Source organism: Suncus etruscus, chromosome 5 (assembly GCF_024139225.1).
Source record: "Suncus etruscus isolate mSunEtr1 chromosome 5, mSunEtr1.pri.cur, whole genome shotgun sequence".
NCBI lineage: Eukaryota > Metazoa > Chordata > Mammalia > Eulipotyphla > Soricidae > Suncus > Suncus etruscus.
This window is the reverse complement of record NC_064852.1, coordinates 24,190,356-24,215,095: the sequence shown is the minus strand read 5'-3', so window position 1 is coordinate 24,215,095 and position 24,740 is coordinate 24,190,356. Positions and strand designations below refer to the sequence as shown.

The 24,740-nt window shown below is 42.0% G+C and overlaps 1 protein-coding gene across 1 annotated transcript in view; it reads left to right on the top strand.

The window, feature by feature from the left end:
• The window catches only part of PYGO1 (pygopus family PHD finger 1), a 37,742-nt gene extending 13,324 nt beyond the window's left edge, over nucleotides 1-24,418 (top strand). The window contains exons 2-3 of the mRNA XM_049773678.1: nucleotides 19,278-19,366; nucleotides 22,107-24,418. Of these exons, the coding sequence (XP_049629635.1) occupies nucleotides 19,278-19,366; nucleotides 22,107-23,231 (1,214 nt within the window). The 3' untranslated portion in view covers nucleotides 23,232-24,418. The remainder of the gene's footprint in view (nucleotides 1-19,277; nucleotides 19,367-22,106) is intronic.
• Nucleotides 24,419-24,740: the final 322 nt, after the last annotated feature.

Here is a 24,740-nt window from a genome sequence, read left to right as displayed (position 1 = left end):
CTGAAACTCTACTATTAATAATTTTGTAAATCATGGTGCTCCAATCAAAGTATTTTTTTTAAAATCTCTTAATAGTAGTGGAGCAATAGTATAGTAGGTAGGGTATTTGCCTTGCACATGGCCAACCCAAGTTTGATCCCAGAAGGTCCCAACTACCAGGAGTAATTCCTGACTACAGAGCTAGAACTGAGACTGCTGGGTGTGGTTAAAAAAAAAAAAAAGGGCCGGAGTGGTGGCGCTAGAGGTAGCCTGAGCTACCCTGAGAGCTAGCCTAGGATGGACCGCAGTTCCATCCCCCGGTGTTCCATATGGTCTCTCCAAGCCAGCAGCGATTTCTGAGCACATAGCCTGAGGGTCACTGGGTGTGGTCCCAAAAACAAACAAACAAACAAACAAAAAAAGACCCAAACAAAACTTATGCTTATGTTAAACCATCCTTGCATCTCTGGAGTGAATCCTACTTGGTCAAGGTGTATGAACTTTTTGCTGAGCTGTTGGGTCTTATTTGCTAGAATTTTGTTAAGGATCTTTGCATCTGTGTTCATAAGGATATTGGCCTGAGCTCTTTTTTTGTGTGGCATTTCTGTCTGCTTTTGGTATCAGGGTGATATTAGCTTCATATTTGGGAATGTTGCTGTATCTTCAATTTCTTGGAAGAGCCTGAAAAGTATTAGCAATAAATCATCTTGAATGGTTTGAAAGAATTTACTAATTAATCCATCTGGGCCTGGCCTTTTGTTTTTGGGATGTCTTTTGATTACCATTTCAATTTCCCCAATCACTATAGGTCTGTTCAGGTCTGTTCTGATATTCCAGATTATTTTGGTTCAGCCTTCAGAGGTTATGAGTCCAAGAATTTATCCATTTCTCCCATGTTCTCTTATTTTGTGGCATAAAGTTTCTCACAGTAATCTCAATTACCCTTTGAATTTTCTGTTTATAAAGTTGTTAAAATGAACTACTGATGACAGACAAGAGAACTTTGTTTGCCACATGCATTTGTTATATAACCTTTTTTATTATTAACCCTAAAACCATTTATGATTTTCTTTCATACAAAATTGGTAAAAATTTCTAGAAACTCGAATTCACCAGCAACACAGCTATTAGAAAAAGCCAAATATATAGTGTTATTGCAAAATTCTTGGCTCATTTTACATAAGGTACTGAATAGTTATTCATTGGTAATGAATTACTCATTTCTAAGCCATAATTTTTTTTTCCCTTTGGCTTTTGGGTCACCCCCGGCAGCACTCAGGGGTCACTCCCGGCTCTATGCTCAGAAATTGCTCCTGGCAGGCTCGGGAGATCACAGTGGATGCCGGGATTCGAACCACCATCCTTCTGCATTCAAGGCAAACACCCTACCTCCATGCTATTTCTTTGGCCCCAGGCTTAAAGTTTTAAACAAATGTTATTTGAAGGATAAATTAGATCACTAGCCTCAGTGTTTTATTTCTTTTAGTGTAAGTAATTGTAATTTACTTATAACGTTATAGTAGTTTCAGGTATATCGTATATTTGAATGTAAGTATAGTGTATGGTTAATCACTGCAATAATTCTTGATAACTTCTGTCAGAATATGTACTTACATATTTTTTCTTATGATCATAATTTTGTTTTGTTTTGTTTTGGGGCCACACCCAATGATGCTCAGGGGTCACTCCTAGCTATGCACTTAGAAATCGATCCTGGCTGAGGGGACCATATGGGATGCCGGGGATTGAACCCAGGTCTGTTCTGGGTCAGTTGTGTGCAAGGCAAATGCCCTACCACTGTACTATTGCTCCAGCCCCATGATCAGAATTTTTGTTTTGTTTTGTTTTTTGGGTCACACCTGGCAGCGCTTAGGGGTTACTCCTGGCTCTATGCTCAGAAATTGCTCCTGGGAGGCAGGCTCAGGGGACCAGATGGGATGCTGGGATTTGAACCATTGTCCTTCTGCATGCAAGGCAAATGCCCTACCTCCATGCTGTCTCTCCAGCCCCTCATGATCAATTTTTTTTTTATGATCAGAATTTTTAAGAACTACTCTGAGAGACTGGAGAAACAAGATAGGAGTTAATGTGCATGCTTAGCATATGTATGACCCCGACTCAATCCTCCACACTACAGGTCTCCAAGTTGATGTAGAATTGTTGAGATGAACACTGTGTAGGATACCCACTCCAAATATATATGCTCTCAGAAGCTATTATGGTATTATTGGCTAATAGTCATCATGCAATATAGTATAGCCATAGCATTTTTTTTTTGGTCCTGGATTGGCTGCTTGCAAGGCAAATGCCGCTGTGCTATCTCTCCAGGCCCAGCATTCTTTTGTAATTGAAAGTTTGTACATTTTGACCCCCTTTACCCAAATCCACATTTTTATCCCCTTGCCCCAGCCTCTGACAACTACCAATCTGTTCCACATTTATGAGCTTGTTTCTTTGAAATGCCATATAATTGAGATAAGGTATTTGTCTTTTTCGAACTTACTTTATTTAGCATTATGTTGGGGTTTGTTTGTTTGTTTGTTTTTAGGCCACACCTAGTGACACTCGGGTTACTCCTGACCATGCGCTCAGAAATCGGTCCTGGCTTGGGGACCATATGGAACACCAGAGGATCAAACTGCAGTCCGTCCTAGGTCAGCGCATACAAGGCAAATGTCCTATGACTTATGCCACCACTCTGGCCCATGCACTATATTCTTAATATACATTCATAGGGGGCCAGAGCAGTGGTGCAAGCGGTAGGGTGTTTGCCTTGCATGCACTGACCTAGCATGGACTTTGGTTCAATCCTCTGGCATCCACATGTTCCCCCAAGCCAGGAGTGATTTCTGAACACATAGCCAGGAGTAACCCCTGAGTGTCACGGGGTATGGCCCAAAAAGCAAAAAAAAAAAAAAAAAAAAGATGTATTTGTTGATTTTCTTCTTTTTTTTTTTTTTTTTACAGCTGAATATTTCACTTCACACAAATATACAACTCACACTACAATTTCTTTTTAAAAATGCTTTATTTAAGCACCATGGTTACAAAATTGTTCATTGTTGGGTTTCAGTCATACCAATGTACATCATTCTTCACCAGTGCACTCTTCTTTATTAATGGGTGTTTAGTCTGTTTCTGTTTCTTAGTTGTTATAAGCAATGTTGCATTAAATATCACTCAGGATACATGCATTCTTTAAAAAAAAAATCTATGCTGTGATTTACATGCTCACTTACAAGGGGTTTTCAGGCATACAGTGTTCCCACCTCCAATCTCACCCTGTGTCCATCCCTCTAGTGCTCACCCCACAGTTCCTCCCACCCTCCAATCTGACTCTTGACAGTTACATTTTGAAATTAATTGTGGTAGTTTGGGTTCCATGTTTACAGTAGTGTTCGATCTAGTAGTCTAGACTTATATAGCTAACCTTGCCTCTACTCCGTAGAAAGGCCCGGGGCCCCTGTGTTACTATCAGACCTCTTCTTACTTCCACCTTATTTTTTTTCTTAGCACTCCTGTTTCTGTAAATTAGAGTCAGTGTTTTTGCCAGCTTTTGTTCTTATCATTTTCTATATAGCTTATATAACTTTTACTACAGATTAATCAGAATATCCAGTATTTGTTCTTATCATTTTCAGTTTGTATTTGTTTTATTTATTTTCTTGCCTAATAGCTCTAGACATGACTTCTAAAACTACATTTAAAAGTAGTGATGAGGGGGCCGGAGAGATAGCATGGAGGTAAGGTGGTTTGCATGCAGAAGGACTGTGGTTCGAATCCTGGCATCCCATATAGTCCCCCAAGCCTGCTGGGGGCAATTTCTGAGTGTAGAGCCAGAAGTAATCTCTGAGTGCTGCTGGGTGTGACCCAAAAACCAAAAAAAAAAAAAAAAATAGTGATGAGAGGGGCCTGAGAGATAGCATAGCAGTAGGGCGTTTGCCCTGCACACAACCACTCCAGGATGGACAGTGGTTCGAATCCCAGCATCCCATATGGTCCCCTGAGCCAGGAGCAATTTCTTTTTTTTTTGTTTGTTTGTTTTGGTTTTTTGTTTTTGGGTCACACCCAGCAGCGCTCAGGGGTTACTCCTGGCTCTATGCTCAGAAATCACCCCTGGCAGGCACAGGGACCATATGGGATGCTGGGATTTGAACCACCGTCCTTCTGCATGAAAGGCAAATGCCTTACCTCCATGCTATCTCTCCGGCCCCAGGAGCAATTTCTTTTTTTTTTTTTGGTTTTTGGGCCACACCCAGCGGCGTTGCTCAGGGGTTACTCCTGGCTGTCTGCTCAGAAATAGCTCCTGGCAGGCACGGGGGGACCATATGGGACACCAGGATTCGAACCAACCACCTTTGGTCCTGTGCTATCTCTCCGTAAGGTTTTTTTTTTTTTTTTGGTCCAGGAGCAATTTCTGAGCGCAGAGCCAGGAGTAATCCCTGAACGCTGCTGGGTGTGACCCATAAACCAAAAACAAAAGTAGTGATGAGGGGCCGGAGTGATGGCGCAAGCAGTAGGGCATTTGCCTTACACAGCTAACCCATGACTGACTGTGGTTCAATACCCTGGTGTCCCATATGATCCCCCAAGCTAGGAGTACCGGGTGTGGCTCCAAAACCAAAAATAAGTAAACAAACAAACAAACAAATAAATATAGTGATGAGTGATGATGAGATTGTATGTGGGTAAGATGCTCACCTTGCGTAAGGTTAATTGAGGTTTGATTCCCCTAAATCACATATGACAGGTCCCCTGAATACCATTAGGAGAGACTCCTGAGCACAGAACCAGAGGATGAGAGGTTTTGTTTTCTTCATATCTTTCTCACAATTACTTCCTTTTCCTTTGGGAGGATTTTGTCTGGTGGTGCTCAGGAGCTACACCTAGGTCAGTGCTCAGGGGTCATATGTTCTGAGGGATCATATGTGACACTATACTATCTCCAACCCTTACCTTTTCTATATTTTTGTAGAGATGCTTATTTCAAGTTCTCTGCCTTTCTTAAAATTAGATTGTGTGGGCCTGGAGAGATAGCACAGCGGCGTTTGCCTTGCAAGCAGCTGATCCAGGATCAAAGGTGGTTGGTTCGAATCCCGGCGTCCCATATGGTCCCCCATGCCTGCCAGGAGCTATTTCTGAGCAGACAGCCAGGAGTAACCCCTGAGCATCACCGGGTGTGGCCCAAAAACAAACAACAACAACAAAAATTAGATTGTGTGTGTGTGTGTGTGTGTGTGTGTGTGTGTGTGTGTGTGTGTGTGTGTGAGTTATAGACTTCTAATCAGAGAGATAGTACAGTAGGTAGGTCAGTTGCTTTACTCATTGCTGACTCAGGTTTGGTCCCTAGAACCCTGTATGGCCTCCTGCCCCACAGGAGCACAGTGTCAGGAATAAACCCTGAGCACTGACAGGTATGGCCCCCAAGCCAAAAATAAAATGAACAGACATTTCCCAAAAGAAGATATACAGATGGCCATTATGCATATGAAAAGCTGTTTATCATCACTTATCAGAAAAATGCAAATTAAAGTGACTGAAATACCATTTTTATATCAGTGAGAATGGCATATAACAAAAATACAGAAAATAATGACATTTGTAGGGAGTGGTGGAAAAGGAATCTTCATTCACCATTGATTCAAATGTTGTTTAGTTTAACCTCTTTAGAAAATATTATGGAAAAGTTAAGACTAAAACTCCCATATGATCTCATGATTCCACCTATTGGCCTCCCCCCACCCAAACACAAAAAATTAATTTATTCATAGCCATGCTAAGTGTAATGGCCAGTTTATGGGAACAATTCAAATGTCCAATGACAGGTGAATGGATAATGAAGTTGTGTATATATTACAGTGGAATGCTATGCAGCTTTAAAAAAAAAAGACAAAAATTTTAAAAGGTAAAATTTTGTAATGTGTTGCCCCTTGGATAGAATTTGAGGGAATCAAAACATGTGAGACAGACCCTCAGATATATTATTTTTGATAAAGGAACAAACAGTACCAAGTGGAGCAGGGAAAGCCTCTTCCACAAGTGGTGGTGAGAAAATTGGTCAGCTACATGCAAAACAGCAAACTCAGACCTCTTTTTTTTGTTTTGTTTTGTTTTTGTTTTTTTGGGGGGGACCACACCCATTTGATGCTCAGAGGTTACTCCTGGCTAAGCGCTCAGAAATTGCCCCTGGCTTGGGGGAACCATATGGGACGCCGGGGGATCGAACCGAGATCCTTCCTTGGCTACTTGGCTAGCGCTTGCAAGGCAGACACCTTACCTCTAGCGCCATCTCACTGGTCCCTCAGACTTCTTTTTAACACCAAGCACAAGACAAAAAAAAATGGGTTAAAGACCTTGATATCAGACCTAAAACCATAAGGTATATAGGCAGAACACTCAATGACATTGAAGCTAAAAGCATCTTCCAAGGATGTAAAACCACTGGCCAGGCAAATGGAAACAAAGATAAACACATGGGACTACTTTAAGAAGCTTCTGCACCTCAGAGGAAATAATGGTCAGGATATAAAGACTCCCCATGGATTGAGAGAAATTATTTACCCATTAGATAAGAGATTAATGTCTAAGATTTATGAGACACTGGTAGAACTTAATAAGAAAAAAATCCAGTCCCATCATAAAAAAAGAAAAATGGGGAGAAGAGATAAACAGAAACTCCTCAAAGAACAAATACAGTTGGCCAAAAGGCACATGAAAAAATGCTACACATAGGAGATGCCATGGCTAGAACCCAGATCAGCAATGTCAGAGGCTGAGAAGGCATGACTCTGACAAGAGAAGTTTTCCTAGAGACTAAGTTTAATGGACAGGGTAGGGAAGCCAGGAGCCTCACAGCTAACTGCTAGGGAAAGGGGGAGAGGGGAGGAGGAGAGAGAAAGTGGGGGGAGAGAGAGAGGAGAGAAGAGAGCCCATCTAGGAAATGCAGCCTGCATCCAGGAGAAGCAGCCAATAGCAACAACATTCCCCCCTACCCTATGCACTTGAGCTGGGGGGGGTTATATACCCCCTAACTGCCACTAAATGACAATTACTAGGGGGCCATTTTAAAGGAACAGTCCCCTTTTATGACAGTTATGACAATGTAAACCAAGGAGCAGCATGCAAGGCAAAAATGGCTTACCATGTCCACTGTGCTATAGTGCCGGCTCCCCAATACATGATCTTTTTTTTTTTTTTTTTTGGTTTTTGGGCCACACCAGCGATGCTCAGGGGTTACTCCTGGCTGTCTGCTCAGAAATAGCTCCTGGCAGGCATGGGGGACCATATGGGACACTGGGATTCGAACCAACCACCTTTGGTCCTGGATTGGCTGCTTGCAAGGCAAACGCTTCTGTGCTATCTCTTCGGGCCCTACATGATCTTTTTTTTTTTTTTTTTTTTTTGGTTTTTGGGCACACCTGTTTGACGCTCAGGGGTTACTCCTGGCTATGTGCTCAGAAATCGCCCGTGGCTTGGGGGGACCATATGGGACGCCGGGGGATCGAACCGCGGTCCGTCCTACACTAGCGCTTGCAAGGCAGACACCTTACTTCTAGCGCCACCTTCCCAGCCCCACATGATCTTTTTTTAAAAAAAATATTATCTTTATTTAAGCACCTTAATTACAAACATAATTGTAGTTGGGTTTCAGTCATAAAAGAAAAATACCCCCTTCACCAGTGCAACATTCCCATCACCAATGTCTCCAATCTCCCTCCCTTGACATCAGCTTGGAATCCAGTCTTCCTGGTCCCCCAAGCCAGGAGTGATTTCTGAGCGCAGAGCCAGGAGTACCCTCCCAAAAAAATACAGCCTCTGGATGAGAATATATTTTCAAATCATATATGCAACAAGTGATTATTACCCCATATATAAAGAATGCAGACTTTGACAATAATAAAAACCAATTTTAAAAATGATGAAGGGAACTGAATAGACATTTCATACAAATGACAAAATAATACACGAAAATATGTTCATCATTTCTTATTGGGGAAATGTTAAAAAAGCACACACATTTTGACAGTAGTGCTTATTGAGGGTCAATGCAGTGTGGCCATGGTTCCCTGTAGGTTGCACCCCTTGGTTGAGTGTTCTTCCACTCTTGACTAGTGCCACCAGGAATCACTTCTAGAGTCAGGGATTACAGATAGCAGAGCTGCCAAATACAGAACCTAGCCCCATTTGTGCTAGGCATATGCAGATACTGGGGTCAGGCTCAGTGTCCTGTCTGCAGGGCAGGAACTTCAATTATTGTGTCCTCTCAATGCCTCCCTTGAAGATGGAATTTTGCCATGTGCAACAAACTGGGTGGGTAGACCTTGAGATAATATGCTAAGTGAAGTAGGTTAAATGGGCAGAGAGCCAAATTCATGGATATGAGGGATAAATGGAGCAATGGAAGTTAACAAAACAAAGCCATTAGCTAGAGAGAACAGCTTGGTAATCAGAGGAGAAGGGGATGAATGAAGTGGGTAAAGTCAATAGTCTGGTGGTGATGGATGAACATTAGACTTCTGGTGGTGATTATGATATAGTGCAGAGAGATGATTATAATGCTGTACACCTGTAATTAGAGAGTGATGCTAGAAATCAATGTTAACTTCAGTAAAAGTTATTTTAAAAGGAGGCCAGAGAGATAGCATGGAGGTAGGGCGTTTGCTTGCATGCAGAACGACGGTGGTTCAAATCCCGGCATCCCATATGGTCCCCCGAGTCTGCCAGGAGCAATTTCTGAGTGTAGAGCCAAGAGTAACCCCTGAGCACTGCCGGGTGTGACCCAAAAACCAAAAAAAAAAATTACAAAGAACACCCCCTTAACCAGTGCAACATTCCCACCACCAATGTCCTCCATCTCCCTTCTCCCCCACCCCTTGCCTGTATTCAAGACAGGAATTCTCTTTCTCTCACTACCATTGTCATGCTCACGATATGAAGCTTATCACAAAGAATGATGAGTTCAGTTAGAGAAATAACTATGTTGACAACTGTCACTGCCAGGATTAAGCCCAACAAGTGTGGCCAATAAAAGGAAAGAGAGAAAATCCATCTGAAATAAATCAGTTGATTCTAGGAGTTAAAGAAATAACTATCGCATAAGAAGCCTAGATTTCCTCCACGGCACTGCGAGACCCCCAAACACAATAGGAAAAGTCCCTGAGCAGTACTACCAAGTGTGTTCAAAAATAAACTCAAAATATTGATTCTAGGGGCTGGAGAGATAGCATGGAGGTAAGGCATTTGCCTTGCATGCAGAGGGTCAGTGGTTCGAATCCCATCATCCCATATGGTCCCTTGAGCCTGCCAGCTGTGAACCAAAAACCAAAAAAAAAAAAATAGTCTTATAAATAAATATGCATCTGTAATCAATCTTGCTGTTTTAAAAAAGTATTTCTCAACCTTAAAATATACTTATATTGGGGCTGGAGAGATAGCATGGAGGTAGGACGTTTGCCTTTCATGCAGAAGGACAGTGGTTCGAATCCTGGCATCCTATATGGTCCCTGAGCCTACCAGGAGCGCGCAGGGGGTGGGGGTGGGGGGGGAGACAGAGAGAGAGAGAGAGACAGAGAGACAGAGACAGGAGAGAGAGAAGAGAAGAAAAGAAAAGGAAAGAAAAACTAACCAGGGGGTTAGTTCCTCATTAAAAATATATATATATACACTTATATTATCTCTTGTGAAAAGCATTATTAAGGTGAAATTTGACAACGTATTTAGACTTCCTTGCACAAAACTAAATTTTACATATTTATTGAAAAATAAAAATTTTTAATAAAATTTTTTCCCAGATTTTTCCTCTTCTAACTATATTTTAATATAACACAACACATAAAAATTATGTTTACATAAAGGCTGGAGCGATAGCAAAGCAGTAGGGCATTTGCCTTGCACACAGCCAATTCAGGATGGACGGTGGTTCGAATTCCAGCATCCCACATGGTCCCCTGAGCCTGCCAGGGGCGATTTCTGAGTGTAGAGCCAGGAATAACCCCTGAGCGCTGCCTGGTGTGATCCAAAAACAAAACAAAAACAAAAACAAAAAATTTTTGATTCTAGAGTTAGAAGAGCCTGCTAAATGGGTAGCAGAGTTAAATAAGATTTAAGTTTTAACTATTCTGTTTCATTGTCAAGGTAGAAAGTAAAAAGGGCTACCTAAAATTGAAGAGAAACTAGAATTTCTCCAATATATTTTTATTTTGTTGTGCTTTACTTGTTTATTTTTAGTCTTGGATACTTTTTAAATATTTTTTTAGTGAAGAAACATTTAGCATATTTTTCAGTTTAACTTATTTTTCCATTATTAAATTTGATTGGCTGGCCACCAAGCAGATGGCCCTTGCCCATCTGGGCTGGAGGTTTACTGCAAGGGTCTAAAGATGTGGTGGTGTTTGACCTTGTTGTACCAGGGATCATCCAGGACAGCCTGTTGATGCTGGGTCCCCAATATTCAGGGGACCACAATATAGGGTTCCAGGGATTGAATCAGGGTTGGCTGTGTGCAAAGAAAGCAGCCTACTATTTTTTACTATCTCTCTAGTCCCCAGATTTTATGCTCTTATTTTAAAATTGATAATCCACTTTTGCAAATATATTATTTTTTGCTCTAGATACACAGAAGTAAAAGTAGAAAGTTTAGTGTCTGGAATATTAACTCAGCAATGATAGGTACTACCTGGTGAGAATAGAAGTATTTTACCAAGTCAGAAACCATGACAGGGTGGTCGGAGGGGTGGCGCTATCGGTAAGGGTGTCTACCTTGCAAACACTAACCTAGGACGGACCACGGGTTCGATCCCCTGGCGTCCCATATGGTTCCCTAACACAGAAGCGATTTTTGAGCGCATAGTCAAGAGTAACCCATGAGCGTCACCAGGTGTAACCCAAAAAACAGCAACAAACAAACAAAAAGAAACTGTAGCAGGCATTTATTTTGGTTTTGGAGCATCACCAGGAGGTATTCAGGGCTTAACTACTCCTGACTCTGTGTTCAGGGGTCACATCTGTTGGTGTTCAGGGGACCATATGAGGTATCAGGGATCAAACTCTGATTGGCTGCTTGCAAGGCAATCACCCTGCTGATTATCTCTCCAGCTTCATAATAATTTTTTGTTTGTTTGTTTGTTTTTGGGCCACACCCGGCGATGCTCAGGGGTTACTCCTGGCTGTCTGCTCAGAAATAGCTCCTGGCAGGCACGGGGGACCATATGGGACACCGGGATTCGAACCAACCAACTTTGGTCCTAGATTGGCTGCTTGCAAGGCAAATGCCGCTGTGCTATCTCTCCGGGCCCCGTAATAATACTTTTAAGGAAAAATAATATAAATTATAGCTAACACATAGTAAAGTGACAGATGTGCTAATGTTTTCACAGAAGTATCAACTGAGACAGGAAATTTCAGATTTATGAAACTTACTCATAGCCCCACAATTGTCTTTCTGATTCAGTTCATACAGTTATGTCTCCAAGGTCTCAGGCCATGACAGTGTAAAATTGGAAGGAGTTTGGAATAATTAAAATAGATATAAACTCAGAAAAGGGACTCTCTAGGGTTTGCACTCAGCTCCAAAATAGGATGCTACTCAGTCTGGTTTTCTTGAGAAAGATATCATGTAGAGCTATCCATGGTGTTGGTGTCCTCTAGAAGGCACAGGGTTGTTTCTATTAGCACTGGAACATGACAGAACTTCTGGCACAAACTGAAAGCATGGAAGCAGAGGAGATGGTAGGATACCACTGAGAAGAGGAATAGAGTGGGTTTATTCCCTCTTCCTTCAGCCTTGCAGGTTCCCTCTGGTACCATCATCTGCACAGATGAACTGGGGACCTGCAGAGAGTATAATGAAGTACTGGAGTTGGCACAGGGACTTTTTTTCTCTGCCAGTTTATGCATTGTTTGCACAGTTGTATAAAAAAGCTGGTCTGGTTTCTTTTTTTTTTTTTCTTTTTTTGGTTTTTGGGTCACACCTGGCAGCGCTCAGGGGTCACTCCTGGCTCTATGCTCAGAAATCGCTCCTGGCAGGCTCAGGGGACCATATGGGATGCCCGGATCCGAACCACCATTTTCTGCATGCAAGTCAAATACCCTACCTCCATGCTATCTCCCCGGCCCCTGTGTTCTTTTTTTTTTTTTTTTTTTTTTTTGGTTTTTGGGCCACACCCCGAGGTGCTCAGGGGTTACTCCTGGCTGTCTGCTCAGAAATAGCTCCTGGCAGGCACGGGGGACCATATGGGACACCGGGATTCTAACCAACCACCTTTGGTCCTGGATCGGCTGCTTGCAAGGAAAATACTGCTGTACTATCTCTCCGGGCCCTAATTTTTTTTTTAAATACCTTTAGTATTTTTGTAACCAAGGTGCTTAAATAAAGAAATTATTATTGGGGCCAGCGAGGTGGCACTGGAGGTAAGGTGTCTGCCTTGCAAGCGCTAGCCAAGGAAGAACCCCAGTTCAATTTCCCGGCATCCCATATGGTCCCCCCAAGCAAGGGGCGATTTCTGAGCGCTTAGCCAGGAGTAACCCCTGAGCATCAAACGGGTGTGGCCCCCCCCCAAAAAAAAAAATAGAAAGAAATTATTATTAAAAATTAAATTTAAATTTTTAATTTTCACATGTTTACTCAGCATATGTCATGATAGCTCCAAGGAACATGTTGTGACTTATAAGAATTGTGCAATTGTTCCTCAGCATATGGCCAGTTTCTCCTCTGCATCTGTTTGTCTGGTAGCTTATTAAAATCCAATTCTGTGGCTTGATACCAAAACTTAAGAATCATGGTCCCTGGGAATCTCAAGAATGTTTGAAGAGACATCCCATAGCTACTGACATGTAAGCACTGGTCCAGCTTCACAGCTCCATACTAATCTTGGCATCTGCAAGCCAAACTGTTTAACTCCAGTTTTACAAGTCTTGGTGTAAGAACTGAAAACTCTGGGAATCAGGCAGACTGAGTTCCTGCCCTGCTGTAGCCACAGCCACACCCCACAGCCACTGCTATGCAAACCATGCAAATGGCCCAACTTCACTGCTTTGTGACTGATCTCTGCAGAGATGCCAAACCAACAAAAAATTTCAGGTACACCAGTTTTTGGGCTGAGAACTCTAAGATCTTTTTGAAGTGGGACGGGCAGCTGTCACTCTTCCCACTCCCTACTTACTACTAGAAGCTCCAACAGCCACATCTCCCAGCAGACTCCATATAAGCAACAACCCAGCTTCATAGCTTCACGGCTTATCTCAGGAGAGATGCAAGCCAAGCCACTGAAACTCATTGGCCCAGTTGTACAGATCCTGGACTTCCTGTATGACACCTCCGAAGTCCACAATACTGACAGCCCCAGTATAACACACCAAATTAGGGCCCGGAGAGATAGCACAGCGGCGTTTGCCTTGCAAGCAGCCAATCCAGGACCAAAGGTGTTTGGTTCGAATCCCGGTGTCCCATATGGTCCGCCGTGCCTGCCAGGAGCTATTTCTGAGCAGACAGCCAGGAGTAGCCCCTGAGCAAATTAGATAGGAAAGTAGCATAGAAGCCAACTAGAACTAACTAATACAGAAGGCTCAGCTAGCAACAAATACTCAATAAACTCTCAATGACTTTAATGACCCTGTGGTGAGATATAACAGTTTTCACAAAATTTCTTTTACTGAAATTCGTTTTATAATTCCATTACCCATTTTTATAGCAAGCAATATAAAATAAATTATTTTGTACCTGTAAAGGGGACAGTTTTGTATGGGTAGGAGACTGGAGATAATGGTGGAAGGAATGTTACACTGGTGGTAGAATTGGTGTTGGAATAGTAAATGCCTGAAACAGCTGTATTATGAACAGCTTTTAAATAAAGTTTAAAAAATATTTTGAAGAGTAGCTAGGGGAGATGACGCCAAGGACAGGAATGTGTGTTGTATCTGTTGTCCAGGTTCCAGCCCTGGCATAGGGACCACATCCACCAGAGCTCAGGACTTAGTCCTACCTCTACACTCAGGGATCACTCCTAGCAGTGCTAGGAGAACCATATGGGGTGCCAGGGATCTGATCTGGGCACATACCACACTATCTCTATATCCTTCATAAAAAAAAGTTATCACAGACATTGGATGTTGCCCAACATCCCCCAATGACATAAACTAATGTTTGAAAATTACTTACATTGTTTTTTTGAAAAAAGTCATTAAAATAAAGAGGCTGAAACTCTGTACATTTCCAAATTCTCATTGTTCCCTTATCTTCAAAATGGGTATTCTGGGGGCTGGAGCAATAATACAGAGGGTAGGATGTGTGCCTTGCAGACATCTGACCTGGGTTTGATCCCCACACCCTTTATTGTCTCCTGAACCCACAATGTGTGAAGCCTGAGTGCAGAGCCAGGAATAAGTTCTGAGGATTTCCAGGTGTAGCTTCAAACAAACAAGCAAACATAAAATAGGTATAAACTAGGGAGATGGCTCAGAGGGTTAAAATGCAAGTTTTGCATGCTTAGCGCCACATGGAGCCCCTGGCACCATGGGGAAAACAATCACTGAACAAATTCTGGAGCAGCTGCCAAGTACTACCAGGTATGATTTTAAAATAAGAGTAAACCGGTACCACCCAAAGGATTCTTTGAGGACCAAATGAATGCAAGCATACAAAATGCTTATCATAATATGAAACAGCACACGTTAACCATTAAGTTAATGTAACTAAATAAAAGTTCACTTATTTTTGTAACAGTCTGATATTTGCCTTAGTCTTTGGGAGGGATGGAGAGGGAAGCAACCAAAAGGTGTGCAGAACAAGTTCCTCATAGGCTGTGTGGTGCGGAGAACCTTGAATATTCAAGGAAAGTGCTCCAGTCCTTTGTGCCTCTTTCTAGCCCAGTTTTTAGTCTATGTTACAACAGTTGCAACATCAGGGGCGGGAGATATAGTATGGAGGTAAGGCATTTGCCTTGCATGCAGAAGGACGGTGGTTCGAATCCCAGTATCCCATCGCCTGCTGGTGGCGATTTCTGAGCATAGAGCCAGGAGTAAGCCCTGACCACTGGGTGTGACCCCCCAAAAAAATTGAACCATCAGAAATTGTATTGCATGGACTCAATGCAACATTTATTCATTACCTGTGGATAAAGCAGCATTCTATTGAAGGATACAAAAGAAATAAGACATGTGTTGTCCTCACAGAGTTTAAGATCTAATGAATGTGGGAGGCAGATAATAAATACACATTTGCAGTGGCATATAAAGTCATGGTTAAATAAATTAATGAATCCAATTATTTGCCAAAGAACTAGAAAAGATCTGCTTTTATATGTGAATTCTGAGAAAGGGATAGCTTTACATTTATTTTTTTTGCAGGAGTAGGAATCAAATCAAGGTGTGTGCTGAAACACATCCCTAACCCAAGAAAGAGAAAAGAGAAACAGAGACCTAAAAGTAGCATCTCTCAAGTGAAGAGCAAAGGGAGAGGCTCCAGACACAGAGATCAGCATGCATGATCCTCCCTTTCTTCTCTTTGTTGTTGCTATGATCACCAGAGGTTAGACACACCTCTGTGGTCCTCAAACAATTTTTTCTAATTTTTATTATAATACTAAGTTGTTCCTAATACAGTCATTTCAGGCATTAAATATTCAAACACCAATCCTACCACTAGTATGAACTCCCTTCAACAGAATCTCCAACCTCCCACCTACCACCCTAGATTGCCTCTCAAGGCACAGATTCACTTCATATTGCTGGTTACAGCACAAGGGAAATGAAATTATCAAAACTTGATGTCAGGGCCGGAGAGATAGCATGGAGGTAAGGCGTTTGCCTTTCATGCAGAAGGACGGTGGTTCGAATCCCGGCATCCCATATGGTCCCCTGTGCCTGCCAGGGGCGATTTCTGAGCATAGAGCCAGGAGTAACTCCTGAGCACTGCCGGGTGACCCAAAAACAAAACAAAACAAAAAAACTTGATCCCAACACTAGTAAATTTGAAATGATATTCTGGTTTCTCTTCAATTTTAGGTAGCACTTTTGACGTCCTGCCTTGACAAGGAAACAGAATAATTAAATCATATTTAACTCTACTACCCATTTAGAAGGTTCTTCTAACTCTAGAATCAAATTTTTTGTTTTGTTTTGTTTTGGGGCAGTGATGCTCAGGGGTTACTCCTGGCAATGCACTCAGAAATCACTCCTGGCTTGGGGGACCATATGGGACTCCGGGGAATCGAACCACAATTCATCCTGGGTCAGCCACATGCAAGGCAAACGCCCTACTGTTGCACCACCACTCTGGCCCCTTGAGATGATATTCTAGTAAAGTCAGTTTCTGAGAATTCACTGGGCTGTGGTTGATGTAAGCTGAGTTTTCTGTATTACTGGAGCTTGATAGTTACTGTGTAACTTCCCCATCAGATTTCCTATAGTAGTAGGCTGACACTACTATAAAATATTGAGGTATCTCATGGCTGCATGTGGCTTCACACACTCATATATTTTAGTCAAGTTACTTATTGTGGTGGGTATACTCTCCAGGAGTGAGTACCACACCTAGTTGTGTGCATGAACATTATAGCTGTACTCTCCAGGAGTGAATACCGAATGGCGATTTCATTGCACAGGGCCCTTGCATACAGTGCTACTCAGGCTCTGCAATTCTGGAATGACCTGAGCCATCTCAGTGGTGCTTTTGGTCCCATGGCCACTGATTCTGGGATCCTTCAGTGCAGTAATCAGCGATGTTTAGGAGACCCTGTGGAGCTGAAGAATATAACTCAAAAAATCTGTATGCACTTTAATGGCGTACTATCTCATCTGCCCCTAAACTTAATATTTGTTTGTTTTCTTTGGGGCCATACCCAGTGGTGTTTAGGAGTTACTCCTGGTTCTGAATCCAGGAATCACTCCTGACCGGGGATCAACCTGGGTCGCCTACATGTAAGACAAGTACCCTGCCTGCTACACTACCAATTTAACCTCTGAGCTTTACTGTCAAACCAAACGTTAGCTTAGTCAGACATTGTTGAGAAACTAATAACATGTTTTTTGTTTTATAATAATTTTTTGTTTGTTTGTTTTTGTTTTTGGGTCACGCCTGGCAGCACTCAGGGTTTACTTCTGGCTCTACACTCAGAAATCGCTCCTGGCAGGCTCGGAGGACCACAGGGGATGCCAGGATTCGAACCACCGTCCTTCTGCATGCAAGGCAAACATCTTACCTCCATGCTATCTCTCCAGCCCATGTTTTGTAATATTTTTAAAAATTAAAAGGCACGGGATCGGATAGATAGCACAGTGGTAGAGCATTTGCCTTGCATGCAGCAGACCTGGAAGGGACCTGGTTTGACTCCCAGCATTTCATATAATTCCCCAGCCTGCCAGGGGTGATTTCTGAGTGCAGAGCCAGGAGAGACCCCTGAGTGCTTCTGGGTGTGGCCCAAACACCAATTAATCAATCAAAAAATAAAGTTTAAAAAAAAAAGTAAAAGTACTTATGTTATAAAACATATTACCAACCAATAGGAGGAGCTGTTGAATTAAATATTAATTATATCGTCCTGAATGGTTGTGGATCAGGGGTCTCAAATTCGCGGCCCTCGGGCCGCAAACGGCCCTCCATACAACATTTTGTGGCCTTGCCCTAGAGGAATCTTTTTTTGTTTTATTTTGTTTTAGTTGTTTGGGTCACACCCCCAATGTTCAAGGCTTACTACTGACTTTGCACTCAAGGATCACCCCGACTTTGCCTCCTGCGGCCCCCAGGTAAATTGAGTTTGAGACCCCTGTAAATGTGGATGGTGGTGAGATGGATGGCGAGGCCTTTCTCTGTCAGCAAGGCACCAGGCACCTGGCGGGTCTCAGGATTCAGGGTAGCAGTGAGAAAAAGACTCACAGGCAATCAGGTTCAGGAGACATCAGCTTTATTGAAGCCCTAATCACCATGTGTGGCTTCTAAGTTTAAACCTTTTAAGCAGGCTCCATAAGCCGCCCTGAACTTTAACCTGTTTCTTATCCTTCCATGCTGCCAGCTCCTCCAGCCTCTCCTTGCTTCTTCCTGCAGATCCCCTTACACCTCTCATGCAACCCTTTTGTGACCTTCCATAGACCCCCTCCCAGATATGGACTAGTCTGACCAACAGGTAATATTAGCATTTTGCCCTGGGAGGAGGTGACAGAAGCAAGCAGGAAGAGATGAACTATAAGTGACATAAGGTCTTGGGTGCTTTGGTGATGGTGATGGTGATGGTGCTATAGTTGTATACATCAAAACCATAAAGATTAACTCTTTTGTATCCATATTGCCTAGTTCTCATTTTTCTAAGACTCAAGAGGAAAAATCATTCAAATGTGCATGTTTTGGGGCCGGAGAGAGAGCATGGAGGTAAGGCATTTGCCTTGCATGCAGAAGGATGGTGGTTCAAATTCGGCCATCCCATATGGTCCCTTAGGCCTGCCAAGAGTGATTTCTGAGCATAGAGCCAGGAGTAACCCCTGAGCACTGTCAGGTGTGTCCCAAAAACCAAAAAAAAAAAAAAAAAAAAAAGTGCATGTTTTGATGCCATGATTCCAGTTCTGGAAATGACTTATTCTGGCACCTGGATTTTCTTTGCCACACCAACAATTATCTATAAATAGAATGGGGACTAAGTTATTGATTGGTAATAAAAGCATACTTTGAAATACTACTCCGTTATTAAATAATGCAGAGCTCTGCCTTGTCACAATATGAAGTGATTTCCATGTAAGAAAGCAAGATAAAGACCATGTCTAAAGTGTGCATGCCATTATTTGATTAATTTCTCTTAAGTATACTATTCTTGACTATATCTCGATTATCTTTGGGAGGGTAGACTAGAAACTAGTGACAGGGACTACCTCAGAGAAAGGGAACAGATGCCCAAAAGTTCAAGGGTAGGAGGAAAAGATTTTTTTTTTTTTTTTTTGTCTTGGGGCCATACACGACAACACTCTGGTTGCTCCTGGCTCTGCTCAGAAATTGCTCCGGAGGCTGGCAGGCTTGGGGAACCATATGGTATGCTAGGGATTAAACCTAGGTTGGTCACATGCAAAGCAAACATCCCCCACCCCATGCTATCACTCTTGCCCCGGAAAAATATTCTGTTTTCTTGAAAGAATAATGGAAAAACACTGTGGCAATTGGGGATGAATGTTTTTGGTTAAGAAATTAGTGAAGACTGGAAGAGAAAAACCTTCATATTTTATCTAACTATTTTTTAAATTTAGTGGATAATTATAATATTTCTTTGAGAAATATATAATTATTCCACAAGTGGAAATAGTATCCTGATTTTTTTTTTTAGGTGGTGATAGTGGACTGGAGGGGCTAGGAGGACCAGCAGGTGTACAGCTTGGAAGTCCAGATAAGAAAAAACGCAAGGCAAATGCACAGGTAAATTGCCATTTTTTTTAATAACAGACTTTCTCTGCTGATATGAGTAGCAGAGAAATAATGACATAATTTGAAATATGAACATAGGTTTTGTTTTCTATTCTTGTTAAGAACCTAACCATGAATCCTGCAGTAATTGCTTTTTTTCCCTCTCTGTTTTTTCAGTTTTGGAACCATACTCAGCATAACTTACTCCTGGCACTGCTGAGGGATCATTTTCATGTGGTGCCAGGTTTCAAACCAGGGTTGACCTCATGCAAAGCAGGCTCCTTACCCCTACTATCTCTCTGGCCCAATGATTGCATTGTTAACTTTTTTTTATAACTCTGCAGCAAATGACTTTTCTTGGGCTGTTAAGGCCTACAGTGAATATTGGAAGAAGGAAGTAGCAAAGAAGTTAAAATGCTCCTAATCCCGGCATCCCATATGGTCCCCCGAGCCTGCCGAGGACGATTTCTGAGCGTAGAGCCAGGAATAACCCCTGAGCATTGCCGGGTGTGATCCAAAAACAAAACAAAAACAAACAAACAAAAATGCTCCTAATTAAATCTAGTTTAAAAAGGTAGAAGACGGAGCAATAGCACAGTGGTAAGGCATTTGCCTTGCATGTGGCCAACACAGGACAGACCCTGGTTTGAATGCCGGCATCCCATATGATCCCCAAGCCTGCCAGGAGCAACTTTTGAGCACAGAGCCAGGAGTAAACCCCTGAGCACTGCCAAGTGTGACCCAAAATAAATAAACAATTATATAAATAAGTAGAAGTGCCTTTAATTCTAAAATAGAGACCAGAAAGATAATACAGCAGGTAAGGTACTTGGCTTGCATGCATCTTACCGGGTTTGATCCCTAAAATTCCATATGATCCCCTAAGCATCACCAGGAGTAATTCCTAGGCACTGAAGCAGAGTTAAGCCCAGTGTACTTCTGGGTGTGGTGACAAGTTTTACCTAAGTAGTGTTTGTGAATTCCATCAACATAAATTCTAGTAACATGATGTTGCTGTCCCAAATCAGCCATATGGCAGTACCTTTTGTCATCAATAATCCTCATTCCCAAAAACTAGTTGAAAATACTGGCTTTCATGTGGTTATGTTTTACAAATTTGAATCACAGTTTTTATGATGAAAACAGAGTTCATATGATGTGTTTACATATTAAATTTTTCTCTTCAATTTTGGCCTCTTATCTGTTAGACCTGTGAAATTTGAATTTTCCAATCTGAGACATAGAGCTTCATGCTTTGAGAATGCTTTCATAACTACTCCTGAAAAATTAGATGCTGTTTATTGTTCTTTAATTTAATGTCTGTTTGGATATAGAATTTTAGGGGTAAGGTTCTAGAGTTCAAGCCAAGTATATTAAAGGAAAATTATGTTACTAAAACTTCTTTTTGTAGGTGAAATGCATTTGGAGTTTAAGTAAAAATATATGAATTGTTAGAAATAGAAATGTGGGGCCGGAGAGATAGCACAGCAGTAAGGCATTTGCCTTACATGCAGAAGGATCGTGGTTCAAATCCCGGCATCCCATATGGTCCCTCAAGCCTGCCGGGGGCGATTTCTGAGCATGGAGCCGGGAGTAGCCTCTGAGTGCTGCTGGGTGTGACCCAAAAAAACAAAAACAAAAAAATAGAAAATCATTCCTTATTTATCTTGCTAAGTTATAGAAACCTACACAATTATATTGTTAACTATAAATGGACAAATAATTGACATTGAAAGGTCAAGCAAAGAAGTAAATTCAGGGGGCCGGAGAGGTAGCACAGTGGCGTTTGCCTTTCAAGCAGCTGACACAGGACCTAGGTGGTTGGTTCGAATCCCAGCGTCCCATCTGGTCCCCCATGCCTGCCAGGAGCTATTTCTGAGCAGATAGCCAGGAGTAACCCCTGAGCGTCGCTGGGTGTGGCCCAAAAAAAAACAAAAAATAAAAATAAAAATAAAATAAATTCAGGTGGGCCTGAGATAGTACAGTGGGTAAGGCACTTGGCACTTTCCTTGCATGCAACTGTTCCAGGTTCAAACTCAGGCATCCCATATGGTCCCTGAAGCACTGCCAGGAGTGATTCCTGAGTGCAGAGTCAGGAATAACCCCTGAGCATTGCCAGGTATGTTTCCCATTAAAATAAACAAAACCCGAAATGGAATTAAATTTTCATAACACTTCAAGAAAAATTGTACAAAAATGAGTTTCCTAAATGTTTTGATAACAAGATAATCAATTATTATTGAGGTGAAAGGTTTGGTTTTTGTGTCATACCTGGCAATGCTCAGCTGTTACTCCTAGCTGTGCACTCAGAAATTACTCCTGGTGGTGCTCTGGGGACCACATGGGATGCTGGAATCAAACCTGGATTGGCTGCATTCAAGACAAGTGTCTTACTTGCTGTACTATTGATCCGACCTCCTGTTGTTTCTGTTTTTTATGGGGGCCTCATCAGCCAACTCATTCATTGAGCAGCAATTCATTCAGAGTGCTTGAAATGCTGATTTGGTTTTTGTGGTGCCTGGGAATGGGTCTAGTGGAACCAGCTGGAGGTTTTCAGGGGCCACAAAGGCCAAAATTCTCTGTGCTGAGTTGACTCTAGAGCCACATCCTATAAAGCTCTGGAGCCCATGTGGTGTGAGGTTCAAAACCTGACCACCAAATATGTGTGTTACGTGTCCCTGCCCCAAACAGGACAGATTCATGTATTTTCTTTTATCTAAAACTTGTATCTTATTTCATATTCTCATTTCAGGGGCCTTCTTTTCCTCCATTGTCAGAGTATGCTCCACCACCGAACCCAAACTCTGACCATCTAGTGGCTGCTAACCCATTTGATGACAACTATAACACTATTTCCTACAAACCACTACCTTCGTCAAATTCATTTCTAGGCCCTGGTTATCCTGGCTTTGGAGGCTACAACACATTCAGAATGCCACCTCATGTCCCCCCAAGAATGTCTTCCCCCTACTGTGCTCCTTACTCACTCAGGAATCAGCCACATCCATTTCCTCAGAATCCTCTGGGCATGGGTTTTAATCGACCTCATGCTTTTAACTTTGGGCCACCTGACAATGCAAGTTTTGGAAACCCCGCTTATAATAATGCACTAAATCAAAATGTCAGCATGCCTAATCAACATTTCAGACAAAATCCTGTGGAAAACTTCAGTCAGATGCCTCCACAGAATGCTAGCCAAATACCCAACCCCGACTTGGCATCGAACTTTGTTCCTGGAAATAATACCACTTTCACCTCTCCGCTAGAACCAAACCATTCTTTCATTCCTCCCCCAAACACTTTTGGTCAAGTCAAAGCGCCTCCCCCTAAGCCGGATGTTAGCCAAGGAGCAACCAAAAATGCGAATCAAAATTCCTCTGCTCACCCACCGCACATAAATATGGATGATGCTGTGAATCAGAGTAATATCGAATTGAAGAACGTCAATCGAAACAACGCGGTGAGTCAAGAGCCTAGCCGCTCGAGTAGCACTGAAGCTGCCAACAATAGCTGTGCCAATGGGACTCAGAATAAGCTCCGACAGCCTCGAGGTGCCACAGATACGGGAACCACAGAGAAAAGCAATAAGTCCTCCCTTCACCCCAGCCGGCACGGCCTTTCATCTTCTGACCCTGTGTACCCTTGTGGAATCTGTACGAATGAGGTGAATGATGATCAGGATGCCATCCTGTGTGAGGCCTCATGTCAGAAATGGTTTCATCGAATCTGCACTGGAATGACAGAGACCGCCTATGGCCTCCTGACTGCAGAGGCATCCGCTGTGTGGGGCTGCGATGCATGCATGGCCAGCGAGGATGTCCAACTCATGCGCACACGGGAAGCATTCGGGACCCCAGCAGCAAGTAGTGACACTTAACTCCAGGGGCCACGAAAGGGATTGCTCCACTACATTGCCTCATCTCCTGTTTGATCACAGAGTCTCAGTGACACAGGATTTTAATGTTTCCCATTTTTAAAGGCACATGAAAAGAGGATTTACCTTTGAGTTTTATTACTGTTCTATTTCATAACTAGTGAAAATTCTGTCTTGTCTCTGTTTGCTATCTTAGATGGAAATAATGTATATGAAGATGCGTTAGAAAGTAAATGTTAGTAGTTGTTTATCCTAAGTCTAAAAGCCTCAGAAAGCTTCAAAATAATACAGAGCAAGGTAGGCAGTTTTTGACTTTTAAAAAAGTTAGAATCGTTGAAAAAGTGTTTATTTCAGCGCTAGACTTTGGTGATATCACATGAAGCATTTAGGTCAAAACGTTTTTTTTTTCTAGGAGCTACGTAGCATTTTCAAAATAAAATATACATAACTTAAACCGGAAGAAAGCGTATATCTTAGTGGATATTCCTAGAAATAATGTGATACCAGATTTCTCCTCCTCTGGGTTCCTTAAAATTAGTGATTCTCATATATCCAAGTCGGTTTTCCTGGTCATCTGTTTGTACAGAGATGAAACAAATGTTATTGTGTAGTATAAGCTTAGTAAGTATTTGTTAATAAATTTTCAGGTTGTACCACATGGAATTGACTATTGGATCAGCTGAAAATCGCAATTAGTAGACTTGACATGAAGTATACATCTTTCGTTTTGCTACTGAGAATTTTAATAGTATCATTATGCCCTAAAGTTTTCAATTATTGAGTTGTTTTCTGTGGTTTTCAGAGAAATAATTGATATAGTATCTTCAAAAGAATTTTAAATACATTTTGAAAATATTTTTATCTGGGACATATTACAGGTGAGCTAATCAAAGCTACCAGTTTGGCTTTGTGAGACTGATGCCAAAAGAACTCACTGGTGATTTGAAAGAACATATTTTAGGGACCCTGCTTTTAAAAGTGAGCTTTGGAAGCCACAAAAGTGACTCAATGGAAAACACATGCCTTGAATGCATGAGACCTAGATTTTTGTCCCCACCACTGAAGATGAGTTTGGTGGAGATCAAAATCCATTGTAGGCAAAAAATCAATTAAGAGCTATGGTGAAAACAAACTCAATAATTCAAGGCCTTGTAGCAGAAAAAAATTTGCTATAACTGGGGAAGTGTAAAAATGGATCTTAGAGTATTGGCTTTGGGGCTACACTCAGAAGTGTTCAGAGTCTATGCCAGATTCAGTGATCAGGGGTTGCTCCCAGTGGTTCTTGGGAGACCATGTGATGCCAGTGATTGAATCTGAGCCTCCAGCATGTAAAACATGTGCAATAACCCTTTAAACTCTCCCCAACCCCTAAAAAAAAATTATTTTTAATAATCATAATCTCTGACCTCTCCCCAAAATAATGTCTGACTGTTGATGACAATTTACACAATGCAAGTAGTGAAGTTCCTAAATTCATGCCACCAGGATAACCTCTCAGCACTAAGATGGGAG